The sequence below is a fragment of the Tiliqua scincoides genome, chromosome 4 (assembly GCF_035046505.1).
Source record: "Tiliqua scincoides isolate rTilSci1 chromosome 4, rTilSci1.hap2, whole genome shotgun sequence".
Classification (NCBI taxonomy): domain Eukaryota; kingdom Metazoa; phylum Chordata; class Lepidosauria; order Squamata; family Scincidae; genus Tiliqua; species Tiliqua scincoides.
Genome location: NC_089824.1, coordinates 102,413,579 through 102,430,173, shown reverse-complemented (window position 1 = coordinate 102,430,173; position 16,595 = coordinate 102,413,579). Strand labels below are relative to the sequence as shown.

Below are 16,595 nucleotides of genomic sequence, written 5' to 3'. Positions count from 1 at the left end.
GCACAAACCCCAATGCCTCCTTCCAACTGATCCACCTGACTTGCATTGCCAATATCTTTTTCCTGCAGAGACAAAGACTAATAAATAGCAGAGTATACACTAATGGAGAATCAGAGGTGGCTATCAAGGTCCCTATCAAGCATACTGTGGAGAATGGTTCAGGACCCAGCAATTCTGCTGAGAAAGGTGCAAATGGAACCAGAAGAGATGACAACACTGCAGAGACTGGGAATGAAACAGAGAATGAGAATGATGACAATGAAAACAATGAAAATGATGAAGAAGAGGAGGAGGAAGAGGAGGAGAATGAAGGCCCTTACACACCCTTTGATCTACCAAGTAAGATATTTTCAGGTTTCACAGTTAACACTTTCAACCTGCTTCAGTTTATTGGTAAGTGTTGAAAGAAATTATTGCTTCCTTTAGATACTCTGCAGAGAATTTGGGATGAGGAGACACAAGCATAAAGCAGTGGCAGCAAATGTGGGCCTCTCTTCACACATTCATTATTGACTATATGCCCAAATGGCTTAGCAGTCCTATTGTTAGGTTGCAGAAGTGATCTGCTTTGCAATTCTTAGGAAAAGGGCCTGTGAACAAAGGCCAGATTCCCCAACTTATAAGAAACAGTACTGATGTACAGAACTGGAACATCCCATCACTGCTTGAAGACAATTTCTTCCTTACTTCCACAACACCAAAGTGAAGACAGAAAGCATTGCCTTCACTCTGATTTGGCTTTATGATATGTCATGTAGCCAACCGGCTACATGTGGTGATTATATTATAACAATACCCTTGATGGCCAATGTGGAGATTTCCCATTAAAAGAGCAGCACTGTGGGACTTACAGACAGCACCATGACCTCTGCTGTTGTTCCAATTCACGCTACCACCTCCTCTTCAAAATTAAGATTCTAGCTCCACGTTTACACGCATTGCGTTAAAAGAAGCAATGTGTGGACCTAATTCTAACTGCTGGAGATTCTGAAGGAGCCCCCAAAATCAGCAAAGAAAATTAGGGGGATCCTAGAGCTGCTGGTCACCTTTCTATGTTATTTATGGGTCCTTAATTTATGTTTTCCTTAGTGGTTAGTTTTCTATAGCACTTGGGAAGAGAAAAAGCAGGGACAATTCTTTGCAAAGAAATAAGGTAAGGGAGAAAGGCAGCCATAGTAGCTTTACAATCTCTTTCAATTTTCTGTGCCTGACCTGAAAAGCCATCAGCCCTCTAAACAGTCAGATCCTGGCTTTCACATGCATACTTTTCATATATTGAGTGTAATATGGAGCCAAGCACTAGAGATTGCCTGCTTATCAACCAGGAAAAACATTAAAATAAAGTGTGCATATTTAATTCAGCTGAAATCCAAACAGATAATATTTGGGGGTGGGGTATTAAGATAGGAATTGGAAAGAAACTATACAAAACCTGATTCTAGATTTATTTTATAATTTATAATGTTTATAATTGTGATCTTCAACAAATAGGACTGAATAAAGAGGGCAGGCTCTGTTTTTAGCTAGTGGGCACCAGGAACTAAACCTTCTCAGTGGCTGTGCTGCTGTTCTGTTCTATCATTCCCTTCCCAGAGAGGTTCCTCTTTCTCCATTTTTCAAGTGAGACTGAAGACTTAACTTGTTCTTTTTGAGCTTTTCAATGTTGTTTCTCTCAGCCTTATATGAGTTTGCAGCCCAATCCTATGCCCCGTCACCAGTGCCAACGCAGCCGTGCCATAATGGTGTGCACTGCACCCTATGGTGGGGTAGGGGGACACCTGAAAGCAAACTGGAGGAAAGTAAAACACATTTTTACTTACCACCAAGTAATCCCTCTGTCTGGCTATAGGTCTCCTTAGACATAGGCCACCTATTTTGGTGACATATGTCCATGGAAGGAGAAGGGGCAGGGAGATTTGTGAAAGAGGGGATAAGATCCAGTATGCACCATTGCCATTGGATCCACCTCCTCCCACCTTGTCCTCATGCCCTAGTTTGTTCCCCCTCCCCACCCAGAAACACCCCATTCCTCCCACTGCCCACTCCCACCACCAACTCACTGCCAGCCAATGTACTGGTGGCCTTGTTGTTCCAGTTAGCGGAACATCATTTCCACCAGCAGCATACACACTCTGCTGGCAGAAAGGAGGGTTACGACTGGTCTGTTATTTTTATCAATGTTTTATTGACTTCTAGAAAATCTAGATATTTTATCATTCTGTATTGTTTTTTGTAGCTTAGTATTTTTGGTAAACTTGTTTTTTTAAGCCACCTTGCAGTCATGGAGTGAGGAAAGGAGGGACATAAATCTATGCAATAAATTAATTAATATTTGTGTCTGTTCCTTTTTGACAGCTGGCAAAGTGGAAGTGGCCAAGTGGCTGTTCTCCTGGCCCCTGTGTTTCCTCTTGTACTTCACAGTACCCAATTGTAATAAGCCCCACTGGGAGAAGTGGTTCTTGGTCACCTTTGCATCCTCCACCCTATGGATTGCAGGCTTTTCCTACATAATGGTATGGATGGTATGTATTGGTCCTGAGGAATGCTAGAGGGCTTTGAGCCCTGCTGGATCAGACCAAGGTATCTAGTCTGGCTTCTTGGTTCCAAGAGTGGCCAGCCAAATGCTTCCAGGAAGCCCACAACACAAACAGGGCAGGAAGGCAACAACCCTTCCTTAGTTGCCCTCCAGCAAACATTTTGTTAGGTACAATTTAATGAGCAAGACTAACAGCTGCTGATAGACCTGTCCTATGTGAATTTGACTAAGGGCCCAGTCCTATTTCCTGGCCACACTGGTCTCCCAGATGTTGCCCTGGTGGAGGCGGTCACATTGTGGCTCCCAGGAGAGGGGAGGCCAGTGTCAGTTGGCACTGGTGCTCTGTGCTGGTGGGATGACTGCCAGAGGTGTTCTGGGGTGGGGGAAGGCAGAGAGGCAGCAAAAACGGATTAGAGGCGAGCAGCCCAGGTGACGGTTCAGGCTTGGGAGAGGCCAGGGATTGCAGCAGAGAGGAGCAGGAATAGCAGCAGAAGCCCTTTGGGTACTCTGAGCCCTACATGGTTCGTTTTCATTTAAAAAGTAATAGTCGGCTGGGGGCACAATTGGGCCTGGAATTGTGGCACATGGGGAGAAGGCTAATACTTTTCCCCTATGCTATTTTCATACTTAAAATAACTCGTTCCACCAGAAGTGGCTAATTGTTGGGGGAGGTGAGTATTTCTGTGACCAACAGCCCAGGACTAATGGAAGCAAGTGTGGGAAGGCATGCATTGCAGCAGGACATGCCAGGATCCTATCCCCTTTTCCTGGCCTGGACTTGCCCCTTGACAGCCCAGTCCTATCCAATTTTCCAGTGCCGGTGCTGCTGTGCCTAAGGGGTTTGCACTGCTTCCTGTGTTGGGGGTGTAGTCACAGAGGCCTCCGTAAGGTTTGGGAACATTTGTTCCCTTACCCCGGGACTGCATTGCGGTTGCACCGGTGTTGGAAAGTTGGATAGGATTGGGCTGTGAGGCTCCTCAGACTTACACTAGCTAAATGGCTGGTGTAGATCTGAGGATGACCATTAGTGACCAGGTGGCCTACCAGGGAGGTAAGTTTTAAACAAAATACTTTTACATATCTCTCCATGTCCGTCTGATCACTCTCTCACCATTGGATTAAGTGTGCACTCAAGCAGTTACAACTTCATCACATAGGATAGTGGGGGAAAGAACTGGGCCAAATGTCACTTCCCCTAAACAAGCAGTCTTCCATGTTTTTAAAAAACAGGATTGACTTTTTTTTTAAGTGCTTAATATATATTTAGTGGGATGAAAATGCCAGTCCCTTTTTGTTGTGCTGTGAGCCTGCCTGAAGCATTGGGGGGGGGGGGGAAGAAACTGGAAATATAAGTACTATTTTGGCATTAAGTACATATGTACAAGAAGCAAAGGAGGGGCAGAGCTCACCCCAAAGCAGGAAACCTTTCACTATCTGCTGTAGGTAGGTACAGGTGTGTATACCTTAATGAGCTTAAGCATCCTGACAGCTCATTTCATTTTTCTAGGTCACAATCATTGGCTACACTTTGGGTATTCCAGATGTGATCATGGGAATCACATTTCTGGCAGCTGGAACCAGTGTACCAGACTGCATGGCAAGCCTTATTGTAGCAAGACAAGGTAGGTTTTTTGTCGGTTTAAACGTGAATATCCAAGAGCTGATGAAGGCTTTTCAAGGGAAACCATTAAATTTGTTTCAAGATAAAAGAGCAGCAAATGCTGTGTCACAAAACAGACATTCCCAACTATGAGTCTGTTCAGATGCTACTGAGCAGCCAGGATTTTACCCAGGCTAAAACTGGAAATAAAGCATACAATCCCTCCTTCTCTGTCTCTTTCCTGCTTTTCCTTCTCATGGGGGTAGGCACTTATGAATGTTTAGAGAGATCCTGTATTTATGGAACTTGAGATCTCTTTGACCCTGCAAGATGAAACCTGCTTAGTTAGCACAATTGCCCATTTATATTGTCTATACCTATATAAATGTGCACATATACACTTGGTAAGCAGACTAAAAAGTGTTCCAAAAGGGTCTCCCCAAATTGAGTAGATGAGCAGCCAAAGGTTCAATATTAATTAAGTTCAGTATGTGCAGATGATGCACACACTAAGGCAAACCATCCTGAATTTACGTAGTGACTTATAAGGCAAAAATTGGCAGCAAATAAACTAGAAAAGATCTTGGGGTCATTATGAATAGCTTAATGAAAAAATAAACTCAGTGCGCAGCAGTTGAGGACCTACCATTAGGTCCGATGGGCAAATGCCCCAAGGACCCCATGGAGGTTTCTCTGAGGCTCTTGATGGGGTCAGAAACTGTACTTCTGGTTTTCTGGGAGCATAGTTTATAGCATCAGGGAACCACAGAGCGACTTCCCCGATCCAGCTCTGTGAGCCTCAGGTGGGGGGGCAGATTTTCACACAGGGGGGCAGCGACAACCCTCCGGGGGCACCATCACGAACCTTTGCCTCAGGTGCGGGGCTGGGGAGGTCTGCCACTGGTGTATAGTGGCATTAAAAGAAGCAAATCTAAGAATTATTAGCAAAGGGGCTGAAAATAAAACGGTATTGTCCCATCCCAAAAAGGATATCAAGAAGCTTGAAAAGGTGTAGGAAAGAGCCAACAAAGGGATTGAGGGGTTGGAGCTCCTTTTTTGGCGAAAGGGCAGAACGGGGAGATTAAAGGGGAACAAGATAGAGTTTTATAAAATTATGCTTAGTGTGGAAAACTGGAAAAGGAGAGTTTTTTGTCTGTCTCTCAGAAAACTAGAATCCAGAGTCACTCAATAAAGGGCGCAATCCTAACCCCTTACATCAGTGCTTCCTAGCACTGACTTAAGGGCAATGCAGCTCTGAGGTAAGGGAACAAACATTGCTTTACTTTGAGGAGGCCTCCGTGAGTGACACCCAACTGCAGGATGCAGCACACGTCCCATTGACACCGCTATGCCAGTGTTGGAAAGTACTGACATAAGTGATTAGAATTGCGCCCTAAGTTAATTGGCATTTAATCAGGGCGAGCAAAAGCAAGTACATTTTCATACATTACAGCGCAATCCTAACTAATTCTGCTGCTGATGAAGCACCCCCACCGGCAGCCATTTTATGACAGCAGAACACCACAGCGGTATCTGCAATGGAGGGGGAGAAACCATGGATACCGGAGACGCCTGTACTTGTGTGCATGGAGAGGCTTGATTGTGACCATCAAGAATATTATGTGCGTAACTGCTCAACCTGAATTAATGTTCTGAATTTGCTCAGATTTTGTTCTGAATTAGTGATGAAGTGGAGGGGATGTGCTAGCAGCATAAAAGGGAGGAATCAAAATGTTACCAAGACAATGGCAGTTGCAATTCAGGCAAGAACAGTCTTACTTATAACCGAGTCTTGCTTATAACCATGGATTCCACTAATTCTGATTTATCATGATTCCTTGTTTCTGCAGGCATGGGCGACATGGCTGTGTCAAACTCCATTGGAAGCAATGTCTTTGACATTCTAATTGGCCTTGGCCTTCCGTGGTCTCTACAGACTCTAGCAGTAAAATATGGCTCCTATGTAAGTTCTAACGTTAGCTGAACTTCTCCTTTCTAAGATATACAGGTTTCCTTTTAGTCCCTCTTTGTGTTTACTGTCAGATACAAATTCATTAATTGCTTTTGAGTGATATACATGGACAGATTCCCAGGACATTGCAGTTTGTTTTCTGTGAACATTCTTTAGATCTATCTGTGAGCAATGTTTCCTCTAACTGTCAAGCACTACTGTGGCTGCTTGGGGATGGCTCTAGAGCACTTGGTGATCACATTGTTGTCAAGCCCTGGAATGCCAAGAGGGAAGCTACCTGGCCTTCTTTTCAAGCTGTGCAGCCACGTGGCCACACAGCTTACAGGGAAGCTTGCCTGTGAGTGTTTTATAAAGAGAAGAAAGTTTCCCTGTGCAAAGCACTGAGTCATTACTGACCCTTGGGGTGTCGCCACTTCCACGGCGATTTTCATGTGCGGTGGTTTGCCATTACTTTCCCCAGTCATGTTCCCCCAGCAAACTGGGTCCTCATTTTACCAACCTCAGAAGGATGGAAGGCTGAGTCAACCTCAAGCCAGCTACCTGAGATCCATCTTCTGCTGGGATAGAGCTCAGGTCATGGGCAGAGTTCTTGGCCGCAGTACTGCAACCTACCACTCTGTGCTGTAAATAAATAAGAATTATTATAGCTCCCTTTGTAGGAAGCTGCCTTATCCAAAGTCAGACCATTGGGTCCTTCTAGCTCAGGTGAACAGCTCTCAAACAGGATTTTGATCTTTCCCCACCCTAGGAAACACCAGAAATTGAATGAATATGAGTTTCTGCGTATACTTTCTGCATATACAAAATCTCCTTTCTTTAAAACTTTCCAGAAAAGTCTAGAAAGCACCAATCAGTACTATCTCATTTAGGATTAATTAGATATCATTAGACATTGAATGAAATTTATGACTCAGAAACCGTCTCAATGTTAATTAGTTGTCTGGAATGAATTGTTGCCAGGTTAATATAATGGAGAGTTTTTGGTATGTTCAGCAAAGAGAGTGTATTTGATAGTGAAGCCTCTAAATGTATAATGCCAAGAAACATACTTGTCTATTACTAAAACCACAACATGTGCTCTGCTTGCCATTTGAAACCTGTGAGTGACCTTTGAATGCTTGCTGGCAATTGTGTGGAACTACCTGACCACAGAATGTAAAAAAATTACTGGATAGCGTTGTTAACAATAACTCAGTATATGCTGTGTAGGAGTGCTGGTCTCATACCACCACAACTCCCAAGGGACATTTAGAGTCTTCTTTCCGACTGCTCATACTGGTTGCCCAAAACCTCAGTTGTCTGTCATCTATGCTGCTGCTGCTGCTCCACCCCCACCCCCCCAAATCCTGGCTGCATCCATTCCCAGTTCTATCCCCAACCTTTATGCTTGCAAGTAGGTCTTTGCTCCTGAGCAGGCTATAGCTTCTGCTCCTGAGTGGGAGGGTGTTCTGCCCCCCTCCTCTCCCATTTGACTTCTGGAAAAACACCATGACCTGTTTCACTTCCATAGAGAGCTGCTGCTTTTTCTACGGTTTGTTGCTTGATTCTACCATGCCTCCTTTGCTCTTTTCACTTGGTATGGATGCCATTTCTGTGCCTGGGAGTCTCTGTATGATAGGACACCCCCCCCCAACCACTTCTGCCACAGTAATTCTCAAACCGTGTATCAGGACAGACACTATTGTTCCATGAGCATTCAAGAATTCTTTGAATACAAAGCTCCTCATCAACTGCAGGTTACTGAGGGCAGATAATTCACACATATGACTGGCACCTGTGTGTTCCTTTATTAAAATTAATCAGCAGCCACATGGGGCACTGATCTGAACTGGAACTGTGGGGGGAGGGGGGTTACCTTTTGCCAGATCTTAATCTGGCTCAGGGCAGGGTATTCTATGGTTGCTCTTTACTCCAGGAGAGGAGTTCCCATTGTCATCAGAGGTAGCTTCCTTTCTGTGCCAAATAGCATCCACTGAGGATGGCACAAGTGGGGTTAAAAGAGTCACAGGACTATCCAGAAAGTAAATATACTCAACAAGAAGAAAGGTGAGGGAGCCAAGTCTACAAGGCAACAGCTATTCACAGTCTAAAATTCTCTCTGTAAACCAAGGTTTGCTATGAATGGGTAGGCTACAAAACTACTGTTTCCAACTGTCCGCCTCCGTGTAGGATTTAATGCAGCGGTTTCCAAACTGTGGATCCTGTGGGCCATCGCTGTTGCCAGCTCTAGTCTCTCCATGTCTCTCCAAGAGATTTGAGCTGTGACAGCTCTGCCTTCCCTGTGACTGAGCAGGCACTGGGGTAACCTCCTGAATGCCTTGCAGTGTGACATCATTACGTCACACCATACGTCCATGGCTGCCAGTTTTGGATCTCACCAAACATCACTGACTCATATCATAGTGTATGGGGGGAGGGGAATATGTGCATTTCTGGGCAATGTGAAGAGTGCACAGTAGATGAATGAGCCAGGACCCTCCATTCTGATGATCTCTGGCATCTGAAAAGGTTGGTGGTCTTATGGAGTAGGCAACTTAAAAGAACTTCAGTGATCTACCCAAGATTTCCCATTCTTGTAATTTTTCTCTCTGAGAAGCAAACTCAGAAATAAGACTGGTAGCAGCTGATAGCATATGCTATTTACTTACAAGTCAGCTTGTGCTGCTGTGTGCAGCCTGACCATATCCCTCTTGTCTGTCAGAAGCTACAGAAGGAGAATGTAAGTGGTGGTGACCAACCTGCAACCTGGACAATGTGACCAACAGGGGGAGCTACTAACTTTACTATTTTATCCCTGTTTTCCATGAACTGGTCTTTCTGTGAAGATTCCTAGTTTCTCACTGATTTTTCAACTGTAATTTGAACTGCCTCATTTTATTTTGCACCAGCCTGCAACCTGGAACAACTGAGGCATGTCAAGCACAGCTTATGGATGGCTGAACCCAAGGCAATTGTCTCTTTATCAGTTACATTGGAGGGGAATAGTATTTGTTTTGCTAGCCAAAACTTATGCCCAGTGAAATCTGGTCCCTTTTCCAGGAAATACAGCTGTGATGTCTATTGCCGGCAATCAAGCTTCCTGAGAAAGTGCATTCCAGAACTATAAAGCATTGTTGCCAACTGTCTCTAGGAATTTTTGCCCAGAATTTTCCTTGAGGAAATTAGCCTTTTTTGTTTACTTAGGAGACTCTCAGATTTGACATCCAGGGAACAGTTCAAAGGATCAGAGTTAGCCCAAGATTGGTGGCTGTACTAGGTGGACTGGGAATGTTGGACACACACATGTGCACACAGAGCATTTTATTGTCTGGTTATTTCTCCAGTATTTGCATGTGTGGCAGAAGAGGTCAAATGTTTTATCTGTTTTGCATCTGCATATTCTAACTCTTCCACAAGTTTGCTGTTTTTTCAACCCAGCTGCAAAATGAGTGGAAATCTGTAGCTCATACAACGTAGAATATTATTTACTGAACTGGCAACCCAGAACATTACTTCAATGCAGAAAATTCTGATTTGAATTGCTTATTAGATGGAGGACAACTTTACTTAGTGGGGGGGGAAAAAACCCCAGCTGTTGAGCAAACAAGAGACACATTGTTAATGGTGCATGAACTTTTCTCCTCGGAGTTATTTCATGGTGACGGCCAAATGCTTTTTCTCTCCTCTCTCTGTACATCTGTCAGCCCAGCTGAGCAACCAAGATCTGGAAATTATCCCATCACCTTTGGAAGAAGAACAGTGCTCTACTAGTTCTGCTGTGAGCCCCCAGAACAAATGGCAGCTTGCCATGAAAAATATTCTTGTACTCTAAAGACAACAAAAGCGAGCCAACCAATATTAGATGATGTTCATATAAAAAATATCTCTAACGAACAATTGCGTTTCATTTAAATTGACTTGCTAAATATAAAACTCTGGCAGGAATCTGGCTAACAGAACAATTCAGTGTAGGACTGATTAAGGCTGGAGACAGACAATAATTGCTTACAGGGTTGAAAGGAGTTTGGGAGCCGGCTTCCCTTCTCATGGTGCACCACAGATATTTCTTTTGCCATACTGTTGCTTGTAGCCAAATGGGGTTGACTGGTTTTTAAAATAATACAAGAGAAAAACTTGCCAAACCTGTTTACCAGACAAGAAGTGGAATGAGTTTATCCGCCATGAGCAACACTCCTTTTTTTTTTTTTAACCCACTTTCAACTCTTTGAGGGGGAAAAACCATTTTCAAGGCTAAATGGACCATTTCAGCCACCTTTCTTTATAAGTGCACATTATGAAAGCCCTCCTTACCCCTATTACTGCTTTTTAAAAAAATCTTAGCTTGAATTGAGTCAAACCAAGAAAAAAAAAATCTGTTACTTCTATGCAGGGGGAGAGGACTCCTGTACCTTTTGTGGTTGTGCAGAATAGGGCATTTTAGAAGCTTTTCCCACCCCAGTATGATCAGCTACGCTTCCCCCAAATTGTTCTTGGTTTTCAGGAAGCCTGTTAAGTTTAGCCTGCCATCTACTTTATGGAGGGGGGAGAGGCAGATCCAGTAGAAAAGGCCCCGGTGTGTTCAGTTGCTTTCTCTGTGGCCATAACATGTAGCACCAGCCATTATATTGTTCTGGCACCTAACCTGGATAGTTCCCAGTTGTGGTTCCCAGAGTCCCCAAAAATGTTTACAGAAGCCTGGAAGCTCTCTGTGCTAGGAACCAGAATGACAGGATGGGCTAGCACCATAATGCATTGGACATGCAAGTCATTACACGTACACTGGTATGTAAGTCATTACATGGAAAGTATTTCCTGCTGTCTCTGTTTAATTTTTGTAACCTGTGTTCAGCTCCTTGAGAGGCATAAGAAAATCGTTTGATAGATTCTTCAAGGATAGAACTTGTGATAGCTGTTAATAATTAAATTGAGCTTCCAAGCTAAGAAGCAGTATACCTCTGAATACCAGATTAAGGGTACAGACAAGGGAAGCCATCACCCTCATGATCTGAAGGGCATCTGACTGGCCAATGCTGGAAACAGTGCCTGGGAAGATGGATCTCGGTCTAATTCAGCAAGTGAGTTGTTAGCTTAACATAACCACATAGGCAGAATGAACTTCTAGGCTCAGATAAATGGCCACTGTTTATTTTATTCTATGACCTTTGCCATCAGACTATTGTATTGTCAGTTTCCAACATGCGGAGTAGAAAAACAGGTTTGCTTTTTGTGTTCCGCTCTGGTATTTGGAACAGCTCATTACAGAGAAATATATCATTTCCTGTTTCTTTTTTGCTTTATGCAGGTTTAATGTGGGTTTAATATAGCACTACAGATAGAATACAGAAGAACACACGAACACCAGACTGTGGATAATGGGGCAGCAATTCTGCTTTGATCTAAAAGACTGTTAGGTCGTGACCTTGTCTCATTTATATATTTAAACTATAGCTTTCTACTATGTTGAGGTTTCAGATACAGCTCATTACATACAAAGTGTGTGACACAATTCTTAAACCATTTGCCTTAACTTTTCAGATTCAATTGAATAGCCGGGGACTTATCTATTCTGTGGGCTTGTTGCTAGCATCTGTCTTTGTCACTGTAAGTATATCATCCTCTTGTTCTTCTTAACTTTTAAGATTATGACAAATGGTGAAATCAAATGCCAAAGCCAAATGCTTTGGCTCATATAAAAGTTGAGGCAGTAGCACAATGAAAACTTGCATTATAATAAATGTACTGGGGGGGTTGCATTTGTTGAAACTTCTGTTGCTCAGAAAGTTTGCTTGGGCCAACTTGTGGCTGTAAGAAAAGCAAGTGATGAAACAGATACGTGAGGGGGTTGGTCAAGAGAAGGCTTCACTTTGGCCCCTTAGACCAGCTTGGGTCAGCACTAGCTCTGTGTTCCTGTGCAATTTTTTTTTTAATGTGCTTGTAGCAAGTGTTTCTTCTTGTTTTTTGCAGGTGTTTGGTGTTCACATGAACAAATGGAAGCTGGATAAGAAGCTGGGGCTTGTGTGCCTTTCCCTCTATGGCATCTTCTTGTGCTTCTCCATCATGACAGAATTCAATGTCTTCACTTTTGTGAATTTACCGATGTGCAGAGATCACTGATCATGCGGGCAGACTGTGGAGAGACAACCTCCTTCATTACCTGTGCAATATGAAACATGGTCGGCATCCCCAAACTGTGGTTGGTGCCCCATGAAGGCCATGCAGTACACCCTCCTCACTGTTCATCAAGATATTGGTTTAGTCGCTCTCTAAACCACCCCTTCACACATACAGATACACACCTGGAAACCTCCTACATTGATGTGAAGATTTACAAACTCAGATATTCTGAACAGTGACTTGCTGTCTAAGTGAGCTAGCTTCTACCTGGCACTGAGCCAGAGAAACTGAACTCCTACAGTTTCTTCTTCTTTTTTAACTTATTTGACAGAAGACTAATCTAATTTATGAATTGAGACTATTGCTAGGAAACAAAGAAGAGGGTACATTGTGTTGGGTGCTTTTGGAGGAAAATGGAAGTATTCTATTTTATCATTTTTTGTCCTAAACAAGCTTTCCTGCAGCTTCCTTCTGAGTGCTCCATTTCATTGGATGATCCAAAAGTCACAAATGGCGCTGTGGAAGCTGCGTTCAAGGTACTTGTTATAGGAGTGGATCTTGTACTTATGAAAAGAAAATATGGAAGTAATGCAAAATGGCTTCCTTACTGGAAGTGAGGTATCACTCAGAAGGGTTTGAAAGGAACCCTAACTGAATGCGGACTATAAATTTTGCTGCCATTTTATTCTTTATGTCAGAATTTGATTGCTAACTTGTTTGCTGTATTTCCAAGCAATAGTTTTTAGGCCTACCAACCCTGGAAGGCTAGTGAGGTGGAACCCTGGTTTTTAACTTTCAGCAATTTAAAAAGCAAGGTCAGAAGCAAAGCCTGGACTGGCCTCTTGTGGTTTTTCAATATCAATAGTCTCCACAGCACTTTTAGTTTGAAAAGTGCTTTACAACGCTTACCTTTGTTGCCCTGACAACAATCTTATGAGGTAAGTCACTAGTGTTCCCATGTTTCCAATGGGGGAACTGAGGCTGAAAGAGAACAGTGTGCCAAAGGCCAGTGAGTAAGTCCAGGGCTGAGCTAAGTTTTGAACCAAAGTGGTCCGGGTTCCAAGTCAGAATTCAGTCTGCCGGACCAGACTGGCTCTCAGTGTATTGGGAACTGGGAAGGGGGCATGGGGAGTGTGGAATTACCTTATTAATTGAGAGAGGAACATAAGCACATGGCACAAGTTTTTTAAAAATTAGTTGTAGACACTGGTTTCTGAAAGGCATATTTTGCACAGATATTATTGCTGATGTTATCATTTGCCACTCTGCAAAGGATACACTGGACCTGGGTAGAGTTTGTTCTTTTCCCTTACAGAGTACTGGCACAATCTACAAGATGGAGTCCTGAAGCCACATTTTAGCAGTCCTTCCCAGTGGATTGTGTCCTCTCCCTGAATCAAAAGTATTATTATTATTATTATCAGACTTTATTTTTACCCTGCCTTTCTCCCCAAAGGGACTCAGAAGTACTTAGAAGTTTTCCCATATCCTCCTGGAGGTTGGCACAGGGCCGGAAATGGCACTCTGAACATGCAGAGCGTTACTGTGGTGGTTACAAAAGATTTGCCATTCAGTGTTTCATTGACCCTGCTGTCTGTGCTGTGGTTTGCTCTGTTCACTCTGCAAATGCATTTTCTCTCAGGAGAAGCATCCGTCCCCATCACACTTTCATAGTTATCAGAACTGCGAGTTCCTGATTGTAACAGTTGCATTGGGCGCTGGGCATTTCTGCTTTACTTGGGATGTACCTTTTGTTCTGAAATTTAATAAGGAATTTCCTTCTAGGAAATGTTTGAGATACAGTATTTTTCTCTATGTTACCAGCAAAGGCCGTTATTAGTAGAGAGGCACAAATCTGGAGTGTTAGGGGATAAAAACAAATTTCCGAGGACAATCTACCCACTGGTTTGCACTTTTACACTTGATTATTTTAAAATGAATTTTCTTTGGATAATTAGTGTGAAATAAAATTTTCCAATCTGTGATCTCCCGTCATCACAGCACCTTGCTTTTGCTTATGATGTCCACATTGAGCCCTTGATAGTTGTTGGGGTTTTTCTGGTTATCAGCCACATACTTGTATTAACACACGAACTTCATTCAGTAGAGGAGTTTGGTCACTTTCTCTTTCTCTCACTTACACACACACACACTCACTCACTTACTTTGTGTTTGCATTTCTGTGTTAAACAACTGCAATAACATTTATCCATTGTCTATATTCTTGTACTCGCTTATAACGAATATTCAGATGTATCCATAATGAGATGATCCAATTGTTTAAGAGTGACACCTTTCAGGGAACATTTTTTCACATCAATTTGCCTGTTGAGGAAGCACCTCTAAGCATCTGCCATGGAACTTATATATGTGGCAGAGGATTCTGGGACATGTTTTAGAGTACTGTATACGTATGGTTCATGTGAGAAACTAGCTAGATCTTAGGCTTTAAGAGAGCATGCACCCTAACACACCCAACATTCCCTTGCAGCTGTGGATTGCAGGATGATTGGTAATGATGAACACATTGGCCTAGTCCAGATATAATGCTGAACTACTGTTTGTTTTAGACTATGAGATCGCATCTCAGCCAGCTGTGAGCTTGCATGCTTCTCTCCTTCCTGTTTGTGCAAGGGGTAGCAATTGAAAGGTTTTGCTTTCATTTTTTTGACAAACTGCAGTTCCCTTGGATTGTTCCACAGTTCCTCATAGTTTGATCCAGGTTTGGTTTCACTTACCATGATTACTTTCCCTAAGTTCAGTCATAACAGGCAACTGTGGTCTGTTTAGAAGTAAAAGCAGAAGTCTTCTGTCTCCTCCTCTTGCATATGAAGGAAGGGGAAAGAAAAGGGGGAGTGAATGAACCCATGACTCACCGTTCATTCATACAGTACTAAACCATAGTTTAATATTATATCTGAACTAGACTACAGGCGTGCACCACTTAACAACTGTTTGCTTAATGATGGATCACATATATAACGGTGGACAAAGCACAATAAAGATGCTCTTAATGAGGCAATTGCATCTCCCATAGCCTGCAGCAGAGTGTCTGTTTACACAACAGAGAGGCTCTTAATGCAAAGAAGAGGCAAACTATCTTCAGTAACCTGTGCAGCCAACTAGTGTCTGGCAGGGAATGTCTGTTTACAAAACAAAAGCAATAGATTGGACTGAATGTTCACTTAATGACCTAATCGCATAATAGCAGGGATTGTACATCCCTGTTGTTAAGTGGTGCACACCTGTACTGTGTTTCAGGGAAGTTTGTTCACCATTGCTACTATTCTTATTGAAGAACCCATGATAAGTTACTGGGGATTCTTCAAAATACGGTTTGAAAAGTGTTGTTTTTGACATCCCTGTCATAACTTCTTAGTGGTGTTTTCACTGAATTCAGTAATAGTGGCCATTCAATACACTTCCTTTAATCAAATTAGCACTTCAGAAATATATTTACAGCTTTTCCCCCCCATAGCCTCTCAGTTCTTCCTTGATTGCACAGTAGGTTGTATGTGGAAAACTAGTTCACATCTAGACCTGTCAAATCAGGACCTCTTTCAAGTGTTTGTAGAGAAGCTCCAATGGAGCTAGCTGGATCTATTTCTATGAAATATTCTTTATCTACCCCATAGTAGAAACACTGCATTGAATTGACCTTTCATTTTGGAGGGAATCAAATATTTTAGGAGTTCTGTTGCACTGAAAAGTTGGTTTACCAGTACTGCATATTCATTACAAAAACCAGTCACAAAACTGAGTTAATTTATTCTGAGATGTTGAAAAATGTGGATCCATGTGACCATGCCTGAATTCAGACCGGTAATGTGTTTTCTCCAACCCAAGGTCTCTGAGATCAGGAACTGCCTTGGAGCCTGAAGGGTAACAGGGAGAGGATTCTGCTCTGTATGCCAGGCATGCACAAGATGCCAGGCTCTTAGGGTCAAACTACACATGTTCCTCAACATATGACTTCAGCTTCCACTTTAGGGTTTGGTTTTGTGTTTTAAGAAATAATGCTTGGAGGGAGCAAAATATGGCAGAGCTACCACTGAAGTTCCTATTTCAACCTTGACTATATAGATCTAGGCAGAATTGAGTGCATGGTGAAATATGTGTGTTAGAGAGTGAGATTTCTTTGCCATGTATCACCCCCTTGTAGCTTGCTTCACAGTGGCGTCAATGTATGTAGATTTGAGTTGTACCCAACATTCATGGTGATGTACTCACATTAATGAATGTTCTGCTCTGCAGGGATCTCACTAAGCCCACACTCTGGACGTGCCAATCTGGTTGTGTTAATTGATCTTTGCTGCTCGTATAGACCAGTTCTGGTAAATCACATCCAAATAACATTCAGAATGCTGGAATATTCAACCATTTGCCAAGGGGAA

General features: G+C 42.8%; 1 protein-coding gene across 1 annotated transcript in view; it reads left to right on the top strand.

Moving 5' to 3' along the window:
* SLC24A3 (solute carrier family 24 member 3) overlaps window positions 1-12,201 on the top strand; it is a 40,203-nt gene extending 28,002 nt beyond the window's left edge. The window contains exons 9-14 of the mRNA XM_066625265.1: window positions 69-339; window positions 2,356-2,522; window positions 4,044-4,158; window positions 5,987-6,099; window positions 11,623-11,688; window positions 12,052-12,201. Of these exons, the coding sequence (XP_066481362.1) occupies window positions 69-339; window positions 2,356-2,522; window positions 4,044-4,158; window positions 5,987-6,099; window positions 11,623-11,688; window positions 12,052-12,201 (882 nt within the window). The remainder of the gene's footprint in view (window positions 1-68; window positions 340-2,355; window positions 2,523-4,043; window positions 4,159-5,986; window positions 6,100-11,622; window positions 11,689-12,051) is intronic.
* The last annotated feature ends 4,394 nt before the right edge of the window (window positions 12,202-16,595 follow it).